This window comes from Clarias gariepinus, chromosome 21 (genome assembly GCF_024256425.1).
Source record: "Clarias gariepinus isolate MV-2021 ecotype Netherlands chromosome 21, CGAR_prim_01v2, whole genome shotgun sequence".
NCBI lineage: Eukaryota > Metazoa > Chordata > Actinopteri > Siluriformes > Clariidae > Clarias > Clarias gariepinus.
In genome coordinates this window covers 16,387,297-16,407,300 of record NC_071120.1, presented here as the reverse complement: position 1 = coordinate 16,407,300, position 20,004 = coordinate 16,387,297, and the positions used below count along the sequence as shown (strand labels likewise).

The 20,004-nt window shown below is 38.0% G+C and overlaps 1 protein-coding gene across 6 annotated transcripts in view; it reads right to left on the bottom strand.

The window, feature by feature from the left end:
* kcnt1b (potassium sodium-activated channel subfamily T member 1b) overlaps positions 1-20,004 on the bottom strand; it is a 108,497-nt gene that overhangs the window by 35,786 nt on the left and 52,707 nt on the right. For 4 of the 6 annotated variants that reach the window (XM_053480839.1, XM_053480841.1, XM_053480844.1 and 1 more), the window contains 5 exons: positions 9,764-9,843; positions 6,735-6,840; positions 5,640-5,720; positions 1,300-1,348; positions 1,079-1,138 (listed from right to left, as the gene is read on the bottom strand). In XM_053480839.1, coding sequence (XP_053336814.1) covers positions 1,079-1,138; positions 1,300-1,348; positions 5,640-5,720; positions 6,735-6,840; positions 9,764-9,843 — 376 coding nt within the window. Of the gene's footprint in view, positions 1-1,078; positions 1,139-1,299; positions 1,349-5,639; positions 5,721-6,734; positions 6,841-9,763; positions 9,844-17,776; positions 17,816-20,004 lie in introns of all 6 variants that reach the window. The other 2 variants (XM_053480842.1, XM_053480845.1) reach the window with 1 other exon arrangement.

Here is a 20,004-nt window from a genome sequence, read left to right as displayed (position 1 = left end):
TTAAACTTAAATTATACACTGCCTGGCCAAAAAAATAATAACAATAATAAATTCACACACTCTACGATTCTAAGATTTCATTCAATTTCAGCTTTGATTACAGCACACAATATGGTGGCCGGTTTATATGTGAAAATGATTCCTTATGATCTCAGAACCACTTTCTCACAATTTGACATGTCTGTGCCTCCAGGGAAGAAAACCCTATTGATGTGTCAGATCATAACACTGCCTCCAGAGGCTTGTAAAGTGGGCACTATGCTTGATACTGTAAGTGCATCACTTACCCTTACAACTTTCTTTCTGATTAGCTCACTAACGTGGTTTTCTTAAAACCTCTCAGCTATTTAGTCTAAATCCTGTAAGTTCTCATTGTATTGTATGTGTATGGAAATGCTTATACTTTCACTATTAATTAAACATAGATATGGTTTTAACTGGGTGGCACGGTGGCTCAGTGGTTAGCACTGTCACCTTGCACCTCCAGGGTCCGTGTTTTATTTCTGCGATTATTTGTCAAAGGGTTCATAACCCAGTTCCTATAATATCAAATCTCCTTAGTTGTTTTCTTTGCTTGATACAACCGAATGGTGTGACATCACCATACAGTATTTTAGCCATATAGTGTTTCTTTATATCTAACCAAAAAAGTTCAACACATTTAAATTAAACTGGTTACTTGCAAATTACAAAACTTACTAGAGCAAATTATTAAAGATTATCTTTAATTGCATTTATTGCCTTTATTGCCTTTATTTTTTTTTAACAAGCTTTCATTGCTTATAGGAAGCGAAGCATTTCCAATTTTACTGCAGTTTTTAAATTATATTCATATGCACCTCACACACAGAATGTAGTAGATCCCATGTGAAGTTTGTGTAATAAACTACAGCCATAGCCGGTAAAAAATTAATTTGAGATAGTGCAAATGCTTTTCAAATCTTGTTAGTGCTACAGTATGCCGTCTGTTTGTTTGTGTTGCGTGAGTACATCCATCTGGCCCTTAGAGTTCATTTAAATCAATATTCTGCAAAGCTGAAAAAGAAAACAAAACAAGAGAAAGAGACAGAGACCATACCTTGTAACTGAGATATGTCAAGAGCATTGCTTCTAGGAAGCTAATTAAGGCCACGGTCACCTAGACCATAAGAAATACAGAAATGAAAGTCGGAGTGTAATTCGACAGTGAAGAATCTTTCACGATTTCATGAAGCAATTATAAACAGAAAACAAAAGCTTGTTATCGTTCTACATGTAAGCAGTCAGGAAGGCTAAATAGTAACTCAGAGAACTGCCTACCTGTATAGCCCATACAGGAGTCTTTCTGTTCACCCAGAATATCAACTCCCTGAAGAGAGACGGAGAAAAAAGACAAATACATATAGAGGATACGAAACCATTTAATCAATCAATTCATGACCTCAATACTTTAAGATTGTATCTGGCATTTTGGTTTAAAAAAAAAGGTAAATTAAAAAAAACATAACTTTTGTTACTGGGTCAGACTTTATTTTCCCTAAATTTTTTAATTAAATACTTTCTTTACAATCAGAATCAGAATCGGGTTTTATTCGCCAAGTATGTTGAGACACACAAGGAATTTGGTTCCGGCTGTTTGTAGCTCTCAGAGTACAGACAAACATATAGTAAAACACTGTACAAAAAAACCCCTAAAAATATATATATAAATTTCTAAATTAACAGATACTAACAGATACACCTAGTGGTAGCTAACCAACATCTAGGATGAATTTTGCAACATATATATTTATCATATATATATATATATATATATATATATATATATATATATATATATATATATATATATAAATATACACTTTATATATATTATATATATATATTTGTTTTATAATGTGTAAACATGTTGCAAATAGGTCAGCATAGACAAAAGTATTTGGCCAAACCTGTTAATTATTGAATTCAGGTGTTTCAATCAGTCCCCTTATCCCCAGTCAAGGGCAATCATAAAGCTTTAGCATACCAAGACATTTTAGATAATGCTATGCTTCCAACTTTGTGGCAACAGTTTGAAGAAGGCCCTTTTCTATTCCAACATGAAGCAGGTACTGTGTACAGTAGAGATGGTTTGATCAGCTTGGTGTGGAAGAACTTGACTGGCCCCAGCACAGAGCCCTGACCTCAACCCCACTTCAACTCCATGTATAGGTACTTGGACACAATATCATTGCAGGTTTGGCTGAATACTTTTGTCCATGTAGTGTACAGTATGTGTGTGTTTTAATACCAGACTTGACTGTTAATGTTTTGTTCTTTTAGAACAAGGTGTTAAATATTAATAATATATATAATACATTTTATGTATACTTTCGAACTGTAGAACGTGAATAGACTGAGGTTTTTTTTTAATGTGAAACAGCCAGATAGATTCTTATAAAAAACCAAACGGTGTATAAGCATACAGGTTCTATCTGGTGTTGTCACTCTTGAGAACAGTATACACGAATGTTGATTACGTACAGTAGATTAGAGAAGTAAGTATACAGTATCTGTCTTACTGAAATATATATATGTAAATTACGTTTTTTTTTTTAGTTTTGCTAGGTGGCATGTCAGATCTATGATTTCCCACATGTCAAAACTTCTATTCACTCAGATAGAACCTAACAAGTCTAAGGTCATGAGTAACTATAACATACTGCAAAAAAATTCAAAACCAAGCCATGGACTAAACTCCACAAATGGAAGCATTGGGGTTTAAAGTTAAAGAAAATAATGTAGCACAAAAAGAAAAGAAAAAAAGAAAAAGTTTTGGAAGAATACACAGGCAAAAGTCTCACACTGTACAAGGTGATGGGATTCCCTGCTGTGATTCCAAAGCTCGCTTTAGACCCATCATTCAGAATGGTAGAGTTAGTCAGGTAACACACACAGCACAATCCTTACACAACTTAGGTTAGAGTTTTAATATTTCAGCTGAAATAGTGCAACTTGCTCTATAATTAATAAATTGTAGATATATAATAATAATAATAATAATAATAATAATAATAAAATGTATTACATGAGTTACTTGAGTTGATCTTTTATCAGGTACACCTCCAACTGACACACACATTTCAAGCTTTGGGCCTCAGCAAACATACTGTATCATAATTGTTTAAAGTTATTGTTATGACAATACAAATTAAACAATATTACCTTTCCTTTCACATTAGTTATACCACCTTGCTGTTGGACGTTCTAATTTGATTAGTTAGAAGGTACTGATTATTTTCCTATGACAGCAGCTCTGATAGTAGCACCAGCTGCATTCCTTTTATTACAGTACATTATTGTTTCTATACTGTAGACCTTTTTGCACCTGACACCACGCCCTCTGGTCACCATGGTCCTGCCTACTTCTGGACAGTCAAAGGGATGTTACTGTGATTCCAGCGCCAAAGTGAGAAACACCTCAAACAAAAATGCATACTAGACTAATGTTGGTTAATGGTGTTTCCACTTTACAATGTTGTGACTAACATCAGGTATCACGTGACTGAAAAGGTCTAAATCACAGGGGCTTGTAGCACAAAAAAAGGAAAAAAAACATAAAAAAAAAAAAACTCCAGTGTCAGTGTTCAGTAGCAGTCAGACAATGTAGTTGGTAAAGGGATTAACAGTAAATGTTGAGGTAAAAGAGAAATTAAACTGGTGTTATTAGAAAATGATCCACTTTAAGATGATACACTGACATTGATGATTTTCCTATAACAGCACATCCTGTTGTATTTTATTTCTTACTTAACATCTAAGGAAATGAATTATTCGATAAACAAAAGAAGGAAGGTTGGAACGTTCATGCCGAAGAATAATTCAGTGTCCATTCAGCTTGTTACCGTGAGTCAATCAGTGTTATAAGACTGCTAGAGATCCTGGCAATACTTCAAAAAACTGTAATACAAAATGTTCCTTGTATCATTATTCAACAATCGACTGTTTGCGTCTATTAATTGCAGTGGAACATTTTACTGCGTGAAATATGCAAGCATGTGGTTATACTGAATATCAGCATGGCTGTGATTATATACAGTACTTTCCCTCTGGGGCTTGTGTCTGTGCCCGGATTACAGCCACGCCAATATTTGCTGTAAAACCACACTTTTTGAAAATATAATACGTCGTATCACCCAAACATAGCGTAGGATAGGGATGCATCACTAGCAATTTGTTCAGACTATGAATACATGTTTTTTGCAGTTTATCAATATCAGTAATAATACTGAGTAATCCACTTAGCATGAAGTAATCAAGGTTGTCATGGACCACTGATTGCTGCTGTGTGATGCTAACAATAGCGTTGTGACTGAGCAGTTTGAGAACAAAGCAGGATCAATAAGCACTGAAGTGCTCTCGTTCAACAGTTTCCACCATGGATACCTTTCTGTAGGCTCCTTGCGCTAACTTTTAATGACCATACGATCATTCTCTGTGGACTCAGGTCACCCTTTTTTCTCAAGATACTGTTTACATGATGTAGAAAGATACATCATGTTATTTGTATTTGTCGAAAGATGTTGTGGTTCTCTTGATCACAAATCATGAAATAAATCAAGATTCCAGATGTACTACCCCAAAATGGGAATAAATCCATTGGTCACCATTGTCCCTGGTTGGACTACATAGATTCCTAGATGGATGGAGGGAAATCAAGATTAAATTTTTTTTTTAGCATGTTTCATCTGATGTTGACCAGACTAGTTTTTATAAATAGAAGTCCATCAATCCATCCATCCATCTAGCAACCTCTGTAGTCCAACTAGGGACGGTGGAGGCCAATGGCGTCCACTGTATTTATTCCCATTTTTACAACATTGGTAGGACCTCCGGTCAACATTTACACACTACAGGCAATTTGGAAACGCCAATTAGCCCAATCGGCATGTCTTTTACACCAATTTCTTTGGAGGAAATCCAACAAGGATGGAGAGAACATGAAAACTCCATGCACACAAACCCCAAGAAAGGAATCGAACCTGCACCCTGAAGGTGCGAGGTGTCACTGCTAACCACTAAGTCACTTTTTTTTTTTTATGGACATCCTCATGAAGCGACTGTGCTGAAATACATTATTGGTATCAATGCATCGCTGATTATTAGGAAGAGCTATGGTTTAAAATTAACACTGAAATTGGCCAAACAACTGAACACTGGCATCCTAATTCAGTATTAGCCTTCAGACGACTAAGAACACACCATTTGCCGGCTTCCAGAATGGGCTACAATACCAGAAGATCATGTCAAGATGTAATGCTAGTAATAGAACAAGAAGAAGAACACAAGGACCCATTTTATGTCGGAAAAAGCATTCAAATTGGTATTTAAAGCTTGGGAAAGAATGAAAAAGACAATTTTTTGGCACAGATTGCAACATGCAAGACAAATTTACAACCATGAAGAGGAACAATATTCTCCTGTTTAATGCAAGATGCCAGAGAATCCACGCTGTTATGTAAGCCAAAACAGCAAAAAAGCTGCAAGATCCACAAGATAGGTGTACCTAATAACCTGCAGCTTAGTGTACATAACAGTTCTTTATCTCAGTCAAGTAGCTACTCAGTGATGAAGTTCATGAGCTACATACAGCAAGTGAGTGGGCATGAGTAAAATCTCACCAGTTGATCTGGATGGGATCTGTCGTCTGATTGGCACAGATTTTACTGCAGAGAGCATCAGTGACATTGGAGCAGTGCTTCCTGCAAGAAAAGTAACAAAGACAGACTGAGAATTGTGCTCATTTAAAAGTCGAGACACTTCAATAGCACATGACGGTTGTCCGGCAGTGACATGGGTAAGAATTAATTTCAGGAAAGGTGAAAAGATAATTCAATTTCATATGCAATATCATGTGATCTGTACAATTTAAAATGACAAGTTCAATGAACTCATGCTGTGACTGAGTATTAAAAGAATATAAATATTTGTTGTTTGATCATTTTATGCATTTTCACATTCAACCACTGAATTTACAAAGTGTATTTAGCTTTATTTATTTATGACTGGCTAATTTTGTTTCTTATACTGTAGTTGCATCTGGTACCCAATAAAATGTAATTAAACAAACTGGAAGATATGTTAATTTGATATTTTTCAATACAGAATAGTAGAGAGAATAATGGCTTTTTATGAAGATCATTATAGCGAATAGCTTAACCCAGCCACTGGGGGTTGCGCATGTCAGGGCACCCTTTGTCCTGTCCCAGTAGTGTAATTACTGTACAAAACATTATTTAACACACATATACAGTAAGTAGTTGTGTTAACCACATTTGGGTCTGTCATCAAATATTTTAGGGAGGTTCAAAGTGGACTAAGCCATTAACACCCCATACTGCATGCAACTACAGTATTTCTCTGGTGTCTGGTTTCTATGGGAACGTCCGGTGCCTTGATATTTTGGCATGCTGTAGTCATAGTATGCTTCCACATTGCTCCAGTTCTCCGCTTCTTCTCTCTCCTACACCCACATGCAGGCTCACAGACACACTCATACACATAACACATAAACACAGAGTGCTCCATCACTTATCCGAGCCGAGATGTCTGATGTTGAAAGAAACGGAAATGGACTGTAATGGGTTCATAACCAAATCAGCCTTACTATTAGACCGTGTGCACCTGTTAGCAGTCTGTTGCTGTTATTTAGGTCCGTCTCAGTTTGTTTACCTCTTACATACTGAGAAATGACTGCATTTATCATATTGTCTTACCGTGCACATGTGACTTGGGTAGTGGGGACATCCAGTGACACTCGGAGGATGTACAGGAGGCATGTTAACAACTTCAGCGAGAGGTTGAAAAGGCGTATTCTAAGGCCTTCAAGAAAAAAAAAAACAGTATCATCTTTTACACAGAGTATGCCTGTCAAAATTCTTTAAAATGCATTCAACTTTTAATTACTTAGAAGGTTTTGCCTGCAAGTGTATTTTACAGTATGTTCCCACACAAGGAGTGAACATTAATAGTGCATCTATCATGCTCTCTCCTAACTGTTTTATATTTTATATTTTTAGGCAGGCAAAAATCCTTGTGAATCCAGTTCTCTGGATTCAACTCATGTTCATGTACAGTAATGCACTACATACTGTAAGCTGTTGTTTATTCTTGCTAATGTACTCACATGTAACTTGATTAAACAAGAGTGTTTAAAAAAACTTTTAAACACAAGAATAAGAATTATCTTGCATTTATGTGCAAATTATGAAACATTTTAATAGAATTTTAAGAAAAACCTTTATTCTGACAACTCTATTCAGCACTACAGTATATCCTTAAGAGGAACCGACTAGGCATATAGTCATATAAATGAAATACTGCCCATACCTGGTTGATAAAAATTCAAGGCACACAGCTTTATAAATCGAAATTTTCAGTTTCTCTCTGCTTATGAGCTGTAAGAACAGTAAAAAGCTGAAAGACCATTTCATTTATATTTATAGATTTAATTACATAAAATGTGCTTATTTACAACGCTGGTGCAGGTCTGTATACTCCTAACTCCTAAGAGACATTTCCTACAGTAAGTGTCTCAATAATTAGTACTGACAAGGAATCACACTTAATAGAGTGCTTCGCACAGGGCTGGCAAAAGACTTTATTCAGATTTTTTTTAAAGGCACGGAGATGTATGCATTTTATATCTAGATTAGATTTATTACTTATATCAGTAATAAAGATTAAATTAAGATTGGTGTAGGAGGGTGGTTGTCTTTACAAGAAATTATAGATGCAAAATATTAAATAAATAAATAAATAAAGGTCAGTGCTGTCATGATACCAAAGCTTTTTTTTATATATACCAATGCTGTCATGTGTTTTAATACATACTGTACTTATCCTACCCTCTCTCTGAGCCAAAAGCACTATTATTTTGTTGCTTAAAGAAAGAATGTACAGTATTGTTGATCAATTTGTCACAGCAGAGTTCTAATAAGCTTATGAGATACTGTATTTAGAAAACATTCTAATGAGCCTGATTAGATACATCATAATCTACAATAAAACTAGGTTATGTCAGATTATTTTTTTAATTATGTTAGGGAGAATGGAGTCTAATGTACTGTGAGTTAGAGGTTTCTTTCTATTAGTTTTGAGATAAAAGCATTTTTACATGAGTTTGCTGTAGTTACAAAGATTACCCCAGGTTTTATAAGGTACAATCAATTATTTTAAAAGGCTAAAAAATGAACATTGATAAAGATTTCCTGCAATTGTGATAACTTTAATCCTAGTGGAATCTAACACAGTTACCCAGGCCGTGCACTTTTTAGTTCACCGGTGACCTTTCTTTCTTAGTGATTAGATTTGGCAGGAAAATGTAAAAATATATTTAGTTGTACATGATTTTCTATACAATCAATATTTTTTTGTGTTTATTCCTTTAAAAAATTGAAGCGAATCTGGAATGTGTAGTGAATATATAACTCTGGAACATTTGCATTGAAACATTTTCATTTCAACATAAAGTTAATCTCCTGGTTAGTGGCTCCGTAATATAACATTATGTAAAACAAAAAAGGTGCATGACCTGAGCTTTTCTAAAAATGGATGGTTGATAGTCTGGCAGCTGTGAAAATAAACACCTAGTGTGAAATCTCTTTAACTGCATGACATTTTATAGAACAGTATTTAACTAAATGAGATCCTACATTGAAACTAAGTGAAGTAAGTGGGGATGGCACCTGTAGTATATAATGCACATTATACAGAGAATTATATAAATAACATATTATATATGTGGGCATGAGATACTGTACGACTGTATGTTGTTGCAATAACTTACTTAGGCGTGAGAATGAGTTTCTATGTTGTGACTACAACTTAGTAGAAATGCAAACAACATACTAACTATCTTGTGGCCACGACTTACTAAGATGTGGGAACGAGATACTATGTTGTTGCCATGACCTACTAAAAAATGTAAATGAGATACTACAGTATGTTGTGACCACGACTTACTAATACATGGGAACGAGATACTTTGGATATTGGAATGAGACATGGGAATGAGATATGACTGTACGTTTTCGCCACAACTTACTAAGGCATGAGAATGAGATACTATGTTGTGGCCACAACGTACTGTAATAAGACGTGGAAACATGCAGCGTTTCGTGTAGTGGCCAAGACTTACTAAGGCATGGGAACGAGATACTTTGTTGTGGGCTGACTTACTTGACGTGGGAATGAGATTTAACTGTATGTTGTGGCCACAACTTAATAAGACGTGCAAACTACATACCAACCTAACTTGTGGCCGCAACTTACTAAGACGTGGAAACAGGACACTATGTTGTGGCCACGTCTTACTAAGATGTGGGAATGAGATACAGTACTATGTTGTCGCCACGACTTACTAAGGTGTGGGAATTAAAATTTTGTTGTAGCCATGACTTACAAAGACGTGGAAATGAGATACTACGTTGTCGCCACGACTTATTAAGGCGTTGTTTGAAGATTGTTGTTTGGCTCTGTGTCAGTGATTAAATAAAGTAAACCATACATCTATTCTAACACTTATGGATGAATCAATTCAAATTTGTCCATGGTTTAACCAAAGGACAAATGCTATGAGGTTATTATGTCATCATCACAACATGGTCTCTTGTGGCCTCTGAATATTTTTTCCCCATTGTCACCAGAGGGGCACGGTAAACAGTCCATATAGAAAAGGTGATGAACATTTTGCATTTCTTTTATTTCTCATTTGCTTTAATAAACTCCAATAGGGTTCACTTACTTGACCTTTGGTTTTTGATGAAGAAGAGCTTTAATCGCTCTTTAAACGTGTTCTCATTAACATAGAACTCCACCTGAACCCTGTACAAAAAAAAAAAAACACATTTCAGTTAATAAATGTAACATGTCCACAGAACATACAGAAAATAAAGCTGTGGACTGTACACATATATTTCTTTTAATATTTAACATAATTCTATTGCAACACAGAAAAGATTATTTCAGCTATACTAGCACAATACCATAACAAGGCCAAGGACAGATGAACATATTCTCTGTGCATGTGGAAATATAATATCCACATATATGCATTATATCACTGCTATTACATTTCAAAGCTTTGACGTGAATAAGAGACCTGAGATAATGAGGCAGGCTGAAATGCACAGCATGCATAACCCCTTTTTAAACAGACAATGTGCTGCATTAGATAAACAATCTCATTGTGGGTCTTCTGTATTTGAAATTCCATCTATTTACAAGTGCTTTTATATTTTATACTCTGTGTTATGTCTCTGAGTTACAGGTCGGTTGGCTCGAAGCCCAGGTCCGGCCCTTAAAGACTAAACTTAATTCTAATTCTAATTTAATTAATTCTTTTAAGTCAAAGGTTTATATTGTGATGTCGAGCACTACAAATACCATAATACTCATCATTATCATCATCATCATCATCATCAAGGTTTCACCAAGCAGACAACAGCAGAAGAAAATGTCCACTACATTGCCCCTTTCTATTAGTGGATGGATGTCACATTCAGTTCTGTGTGTTTTAATTTATTATTTAATTGTACTCAGTTGTCAGGAGCAACTTACAGAGTTAAACATTTCAAGCAGAGAAAAAAATAATTTCATGTAACTCTTTAATGCATTACACTCATTTACATCACACTATTGCTGGTTTTTAATCCTGGTTTGGTGTCAATTAGCGCTTCATGATTCTTACTCTAGATCTGCAAGGTTTATATCAATGTTTTTGTTCTAGCAAGTTGTCATTTCCATATCGACAACTTACAAAAGAACTTGTGTGGCACACACTCTTCATCTCTTCATCAGGAGTCTTCAGTCCTACAGGTAGTTTAATCTGTTCAGCTTGGTCTTACTTTACACAGTTTAGTGTTTTCCCTGCTCTACCACACACACACACACACACACACACAGTTAAATCTACTTTTTCTGGGAGCAGAGAAAATGTTAAGGCCAGGCTCTTTGGAAATTTTCGGAAGGGTATTTTCATCTCCAGTCACATTTTTAACGTCAGCGCTACAGGTGTACTTTTCTGATACGGGAAAGTCTTTAGCATGGAGCACGAGAAGTCTTTTTCTGTAACATGACAAGCTGCATTTTTGTTAAAGTAATTTTAAGAGGGATAAATGGCTGGTGTAGAATCAACTGTCAGTTAGTGTTAAACAGAAAGTATAATGTAAGTGATAATAGGAACTAGAGAGGAACATTACGTATAAATATAAATGGATCAAATTTACATGTTGCTCTTTATAAAACAAATATTCTTAGCGCTGACAAACAACCGGTGTTATAAAATACTCTCAGATGTGCAGTTATTGGAACTTTAGACCATTATGTGTCTATTATTATAAAAAATATGAAAAAAATCAAACATAATTTGCTTACAGAATGTATTTATTTTCCAGAAAAATGTTACAATCTTCTCAACATTACAATAGTACTGACAGCAAAACTGATTGAAAAAAGAAAGTGGTCTTGTTTGAAGATTAAAGATGAGCAATAAATAATACATTTAATGGCCATTCCGGAACTCATTTCCTCTTAAAAGCCAGATGGCTTGAGAATGAGGCACAAAGGGAATTGTTATTAGTTTTGCAATGGTACTTGCGGAGCAGCGGGTATTAGAGCATGGCCTAACAAGCTTCAGCTTCAGCTTCTGGACTGATAATTAGACTGACATACCACAAGTGAGAGAGAGAGAGAGAGAAAGAGAGAGAGAGCGCTATATATTCCTTGTATCACAAGCAGTCAAAAAGGGGAAGATTTAGAAATTAAGTAATGGGGAGGAGAAAATGATTGACAGAAAAAGAATGAGAGGGAGGGTAAAAATAAGATATAAGATGTGCCAGCTATTGTTTCCCTCTTCCCTACTCCCACATCTCTATGGCATCACAATGGAGCATATACAGCATAGGGAGAAGCATACTATAGAACCAAGTACTGTAAATACTACCAAAATAACTACTAAACTTATCTTAGTTGTATAACGCATATAATCAAATACAAACACTGCAGGTAGTCTTTATATATTGTAAAACGACATAAAAATCTCACTACATTGCTTCTGTAAAGACTGCTTGTATACATTTTCCCACCCACATGTGCACGCACATCCTCATCCTCGCACTGTGCAAGGACTATAAATAGTGTTCGAGACATGACTATATAACTGTTGAACATTTGCCTGTCAGCCAGCTCATTTTAGCTTCCATGGTGAGAAAAATGCAGGAGAATAATCACCCAGCAGGAGCAGCGCTTGGCTTAGGTCATATGCTCAATACACTATTGTAGGAAACCTTTCAGACTACAAATTTAGTTCAAGAACATCTTCATCGTGTTGAATTATACTGCCTGTTTTCGTACTCTGGGAGTAAAAGTGTAGTGTAAACCATACACCATGTGAGTGAACGCTCTATATCTACAAGGAAACCATGACAGGTGCTTAAAATTGGACAAGAATTTGTAGGGATCGATATAGCTGGTCAATAATATCAATGCTGCCCATGCTATCTAAAATGTTAAGAAGGTCTCATTAGGCACATTAGAATGAGTTAGCTAACAACACAGCTAGCAAAAGCAAATACTTGTCTTTTTGTGCTTTGTAATGTCAGTGTTTCTGGAGAAAACTCATTATTTTCCATGCTGAAGGTGAGAAAACACACACAAAGACATCTCGATTACACACAGATCTGACCTGTTGTGCAAATGTCACTTTTTGATTTACATCTAGTGTGAATATAGACACAAGCATATGAGAAAAACAGATCTTAGAACAGATTTTTCTAAATGTATTAAAAAAATTATTTTTAAAAAGTTCCCTTCTAGATGACACTTTTCATTTCTGATTGCAAACAAAAGTAAAAATTTGCTAAAAACCTTCCTCCAGACTGGGGCTAAGTGCTACACAGGAGCCTATTCAGCCTACAACAGAAACAACAGGCTACCTTATAGAGAACTACAGTATGGCATGTCACAGCTAGCAGCAGCGCACGGTTAATATTCTGTTGTTGGCTGCAAGAAAAAAGTCTAACTAAGAAACAATGATTATTGATTATTTCACTGTAGATTAAGTGTTCTGACAGCTATTCCCAAAGTTGTAGGTGTGTGTATACTATTTATTTCCCGTCAGACTGTTTTCTTGACGTCGCTCGTTCAAAGAGAGATTTTGTGAAAAACTAAAGCTCAGTTTGTAAATCTTTGTCTTATCTTAAGTTACTTTAGCCCTTGTTTAGCACTGTAATAATGTGGAGGGATAGCGCGTGGTGCTAGCGCGCCTGTTTTGTTCTAGAAAGCCCTGATGTGAGGCGTCAGAGGGAAGGTTGTGTGTGAGCTGTGGAAGTGATTGTGCGCACCTACGAGAGACTTTTTCTGTTCGGAGACAACGTAGGTTTATTAATTGAACACAAAATTACTACTGAAACAAGGACAAACTTCTACAACAAAGAAGTCCCCTGTCCCCTAAAGACAGAGTTAATCCTTCTTTATTGTCTTTTAATTTTCTCTTTACTTTTCAGTTAATCACTTTCCTCTTTTTTTCCCTCTATTTTTCTTTTCAGTTTTCTCTTTTTTTTCTTTTTACTTTTCTCTTTTCCTTAAACTTTTCTCTTTTCTTTTCTCTTCTCTCTTTTCTATTTACCGGAGCAATGCTCCTAGACCTGGTGCTACCTAAATGTCCACATGTCTATTGGTTTGTGTTGGGGGCCTATATAGACATGCATCCAGGTGTCATGCATCCCCCTGATTGCCATTATGGTGGCGTTGCCTAGCAACTGCATGTGAGGGTGGCCGCGGGCCTGCCTGACTGGAAAACCATGGAGCAGTTGTCTGGGGGTTTGCCTGTCGCAAAACCTGTGACGTTACACCCTGTCTACGAACGGCCCCTGATGTTCCCTTACCAGTTGTCAAGTTGCTGCGTAGCTCTCTGATGAACTTGGGGTCTAGTATGTGTCGGGCTGGGACCCACATGTGTTGGGTGGGGTAGGGGCTGGGGGTGATGGACCTGCCAGGGTGCTACACAGGAGCGGCTTCAACCATGAGACGTGGATGGTGTGGTTTATCCTCATTGAGCGGAGGAGCGAGGGAGCGCTGTCCCACGAGAAGTTCGGTACCAAAATAACTAATTCTCTTATTTGTATAATAATAAATAATGCATAATGAATTCTCTTATTTGTATAATAATAAATAATGCATAATGAAATACAAACACTGCAGGTAGTCTTCAAATATTGTGAAACGACATAAAAAATCTTACTACACTGCTTGTGTAGTCTGCTTCTATACATTTTTCCACCCACATGTACCTGCACATCCTCATTCTCGCACTGTGCGAGGACTATAAATAGGGTTTGGGACATGGGTCTCCACCGCCGGGTCCCCTCCGCCTTTTCATGTTGGCTGCGTGGCAAGCCAGTTATAAAATCAAGGGAAAGGTGGGGCTATGGTCTGGATGGGATGGGCAAAGGGTGTAGCAGCCCATGAGGACGCATGCCGGGCTCCTTATTTTGCCTGAACACGGGACATGCTGCCATATAGGCTCGGACGTCCATGTCGGGCCACCACAGGCAACAGTGAAGGAATTTCAGGGTTCTGGCCACCCCTGGATGGGCTGCAAAAGGGAACGTGTGACCCAGGAAAAATGGCCTGAGGTCGGACGGCGGATGGCACTTAGTTTGCTCGGGGGTCCACCTCCTAGGTCTGGCTCTTGTTGGGCCTTAGGGCACATGGGCTATGATCTGGGGGGCCGGTATTAGGGCTTCGAGTCTGAATCCCGTGAACAGGGGTCCCACTGTTGTGACAAGGCATCAGGCTTTAGGTTTTTAGAGCCTGGTCTATACGACAACACATAATCAAACCTTGTAAAAAAAAGAGGGACCACCTGGCCTGCCATGGGTTGAGGCGCTTGGCCGACTGGATATACGCCAGGTTCTTATGGTCTGTCCAGATGAGAACCTGGTGTTTGGCCCCCTTTAACCAGCCGTCTATTTAAATCTCCCCTGGTCTTTTTTGGTAATGCCGCTGAGTGGGGCTGCCAGAGTACTACAATTTCTAAAGAAATGACGGAAGAAGTTGGTGAATGCCAGAAAGCGGCACTGCTTTTATCTTGGCTGGCTCCATGCGCAGGTGTCCACAGGACAATACGAAGTCCAGGAAGGAGGTGGTGGTCACGTAGAACTGGGACTTCTCTATCTTGACAAACAAGTTGTGCTGTAGGAAAAGCTCCAAGACCTGCCGCACGTAGACAGTATGCTCCTCCAAACTGTCACTAAAAATGAGGATATCAACCAGGTAGACGAACGTAAAGCACTTTATAGTCTTCTTTATTTATAAACCGCTAAAAAACAGCGGGTGCATTAGTAAAACCAAAGGGCATGATCAGATATTCATAGTGGCCTGTGGGTGTAATGAACGCTGCTTTCCACTCATCTCAGGCCTTAATGCAAAATAGGTTATACGCGCTGTGACTGTCCAATTTTGTAAACCTGAGCCTTCTGCGGGCATTCGAAGGCCGCGTTCATTACAGTCAGGGGGTTTCGCTCTTTTATGGTCACGGCGTTCAGGCCCCGATTAATAAAATATATTATTGTATTAGTCTTTTTTTATTGTGTCTAGATTGATTGTTACATTATATTATACAGTGAAACCTCGGATTGCGAGTGTTCCGCAAGATGAGCAAATATTTTTAATAAATTTTGACTTGAAAAACGAGCAAGTTTTGAGTCTTGGCTTCCGAGTACCGAGTATCATGTATTACGTATGGGTTAGGGTTCTTGTTTTTGCGCAGTGTCATGTGGTCACAACTGAGCAATCGTTTTTTTTCTCTCTTTTTTTCTCTCCGATTAATACAGGGTCGGAGTTCTCCATTTTTTTTATTTTTATTTTTTTTTTTACAAAAAGAACCCAGCCCTTGCTGGAGAATTGTAGGGCCGGATAAACCCTAACAAGAGCATCTTCTTAATGTATTCCTCCAAGGCTGAGTACTCCGGGAAAAATTGGGAGAACAGCCTGCCCCGGGCAGAGTGGTGCCAGGGAGCAGATTAATCATGCATGGGCCTCCCTCTTGAAGAATACCTTCTTAAGGTCCCAGTAATCTTGGGGAACTGTGGACAGATCCACTGGTTTGGGAGAAACTGGGAAAGGTGGTTTTGATCCCCTTCAGGCAGCTCTGGGAACACTGGACCTCCAAATAGAGACTGACCTGGTTGATCAGACGATCCTGGGATTATTTAGCTGAAGCTAGGGAAATCCCAGCACTACTTAACTCTGAAAACTCTGGAATTCGTGTCACCAGGAATGACAAGCGCTCGGTGTATTGCCCAATCCGCAACATGGATGGGCCTGTTTGTTGGGTGATGGGTACTGATTTAAATGGCTGGCCATCCAAAGATGCGACTGGGATTGGAGAGGGGTGCAGGTCAACTGGTAGACCTAGTTTCTGAACTAGCTGGCAGTCTATTTTTTATTTTTTTTTACATGTTAGACTAAAATATTAATATTTTTAATAAATTTTGACTTGAAAAACGAGCAAGTTTTGAGTCTTGGCTTCCGAGTACCGAGTATCATGTATTACGTATGGGTTAGGGTTCTTGTTTTTGCGCAGAGTGTCATGTGGTCACAACTGAGCAATCTTTTTTCTCTCTTGCGCTGCAGAATTGTGGATAATCGTCTCCCCTGCTGGGTCTTAGTGCGCGTCTCTTACTGGTATAATCAACATCCGTGCACGCGTGTACTGTTTACTATAACACTTTGATCACGAGTGTGTCTGTGTAAAACATATTTTATTTTGATATTGTAAGCGCATTTGTACAGCGCGCATATTCCGTTTCTTATAACACACGTGTGTGTAAAGAAAAAGAAAGTCTCATTAGAGAGGCTAAAAATCCATTTTCTCCCTTAGGCTGTCATTATGTGTGCGCCGCATAATGCCCGTTCATACACACTCTCGCCTTTAGTGTGTGTGTGTGTGTGCACCCCTCTCTGCTTCACACACACACAAACACACACACGCACTCACACTCTGCTCTACACAGAAACACTGCTCTGTTGCGATTCTTTTTAAGGGTAAAGTGCAGGTTCATTTGTTTGTTTTACTTTACAGCAGTGATTAAGTTAGTATGTGCTCACACGAGTGTCATTAGCGATGTTACTTGCTAATTTTTCTGACAAACAGAGCCCACTTCTGGAACGAATTATGCTCGTAATCCAAGGTTCCACTGTAATTGACATCAAAACAAACAACAAGTAAACGCGATTACCTTCCTTGGTCCACATTTTTTAGCTGTATGCAAATATTCCTCATTAACTTGATATTCATTGTATGATTTACAGAGACAAAATGACGAAATGTTTAGTGTATTATGGGTATTATGGGAAAGTAGCATAGAACTGTAATCCTGCAACAGTCGATTGATCACTAAGTAACAACAACAACAGCGAGAGATGCATATTCCTAGCACCAACATGCTAGGAATACGCGTTTACACACTCTTTCCCACTCTATAATTATTCTTCACATTCTGGCTCTCACACTCACGCACATACACTTACACACGTGCACAAACAACCAGACTGAAGAAAAAGAAGTCTAATAGCAATTTACACATCAATTGGTGAAAACCATTCAGAATGCATAACAATTTGTTAGACTACTTGACACTGCAATGTAGTATGAAAATGACAGTTTGCTGAGGAGCAGCCTGGGGACATGAGAGTCGAGAACGATTACTCCGTTACTCCATAATGGCCACGGCTTTGCGCTTACTGAACTTACTGTGCGTTAGTGGAATCCATGCTGTACTCTTCTGAATACCTGAGAATTGCACACACATACACAAACATACTAAAATAAAGGCAAATATGGCTACAGATTTGGATTCATGCAGAGTCAGGCACGGTGCAAGCAAGCGGCAAGCCGGGGACGATTAGGGTTATCCGTCCATATCTTACAATGCTTTTGGTAATAAATGTCACACTGAAACATTACACATTTCTGTTTATGATTACTAATTCCTGAAGGGTGGTAGGGGGCTTGTGTGTAATAGAAAATGGGAGCTGGGTGCACATGAGCATTGATAAGGTTTTGACTGTTTTATACTGTAGCGACCTACAATGTACGAGAATGACGGCACTGTGGCTCAGTGGTTAACACTGTCGCCTCGCACCTCCAGGTTTAAATTCCCGTGTCAGGACTGTGTGGATGGAGTTTGCATGTTCTTCCAGTGCTTGGTGGATTTCTTTCAGGGATACCAGGTTTTCTTCCACAGTCCAAAGAAAATAGATTAGGCTAATGGATGTTTCCAAATTGCCCGTAGTGTGTAAAAGAGCATGTGAGTTAGTGTATGTGTTAGTGTGTTTGTTTTCCCCCTAAGATGGATTGGCACCCCGTCCAGGATAGGATCCGGGCCTCCACAACCCTGTATACAGGATACAGCCATATAGACAATGACAATGAGAGAATGTAGAATAATCAATACAATAATTGGGGCCACAGCTAAGGAGAGAAAAACAAAGAAAGGGACTAATTTATATATTGTTATAGGTCCAATTTAAAACAAGCTTCACTAAATCATTTATGCAAAACCTCTGCCTATATCTTTAACCACCACTAGGCAACGGACGAATCCATGGATCGGATATAAATATTCCCTCTGTGCGCAGGCTGAACTACACAGTCCCTCTGCATGAGCTGTCATCAACTTTCTCTCAGCGTGCTGTTAGGGGACTGCAATAATTATTCCCACTGAACTACAACAGTGACGATGTGTCCCTGTGGCTCAAGGCAATTACAATGGTTTTAGTTGAGTTACCAGATCATGTCTAGGCAACTACTTAAAAGAAACTTGAAATATACTGAGTGGCCAAAATTATGTAGACACTTGGCCCTCATACAGTACCTGCATGCCTCTACTGCTAATGCATGGGTATTTAAAGTGTATGGAGTTGGTCAAAAAAATGCTGTCATAATACCTTGTGAATGTGTTTTCTTTCTCTCTCTCTCTCTCTCTCTCTCTCTTTCTCTCTCACTCTTTTGTCTCTATTCCAAACGCTGGCTTCGTGCACAGGAGCCCTGTTAAGCTAGAACAGGTTTGGACATTTTTGTTTTAATCGAGGAAATTTTTAAAGATATTTTAGACAACTGTGTGCTTCTAACCTTGTAGCTGCAGTTTGTAGAACAACGCCATATTCATGTAATCGTCAGGTGCCCACATACTTTTGTTCATACTGTATGTGTATAACCATAGTAAATCCCGAGGTACTCAGGGTCCTTTATATCATAAATGTGTACTGTACTGTACAGTATATTCTTCACACTGAAAAGGAATGCCAATGATATAATTGAACTAAACCACATTCTGCCTATACTGTACCTTCAAATTACCTGAAAATTTCAAGTTTCTTGTCAATTACTCTTGTACGTACGATATCCTGGGGCTATGAAAATCATGTCTTATCAAATTGGAACACAACAAAAACATCAAGTGAATCAAAACTGTTTGATATTTTTTTTTTTAATGCAATACTTTTGCCATAGAAAACGAGTACTCAACACCATAGAAGTGTCAAATACTGCTATAAAATAAAATATGAAACAGTATGATGCAAAACACTGGTAAGGAGTGAAACAAAGTGTCTAAAAATGAGAAAAGTTATAAGAAAAACGGAGCTACTCATGATTGAATGCATGCCTCTTCAGCTGTGAAATACAGTGACTTGCACCAGTGCACTGGGCTCAGTTATCTCTCTTGATGTGGATGCTGACATGTGGTCATACTTATGAGTTACTGAAAATAAAACATGAAATATAAATCTAAAAATGGCTAAGGCAGAAAAATACCTTAAAATGTAGACCTAGATATCACTGGCTAAACGAGATTTGCAAAAAGTGTAACAAATTTACAAACGGCTTATAGTGTGTATGTGTGTGTGTGTGTGTGTGTATGTGTGTGTGTGGGTGTGTGCACATGATGAAATGCTGCGATGAAATGCCACCCCGTCCAA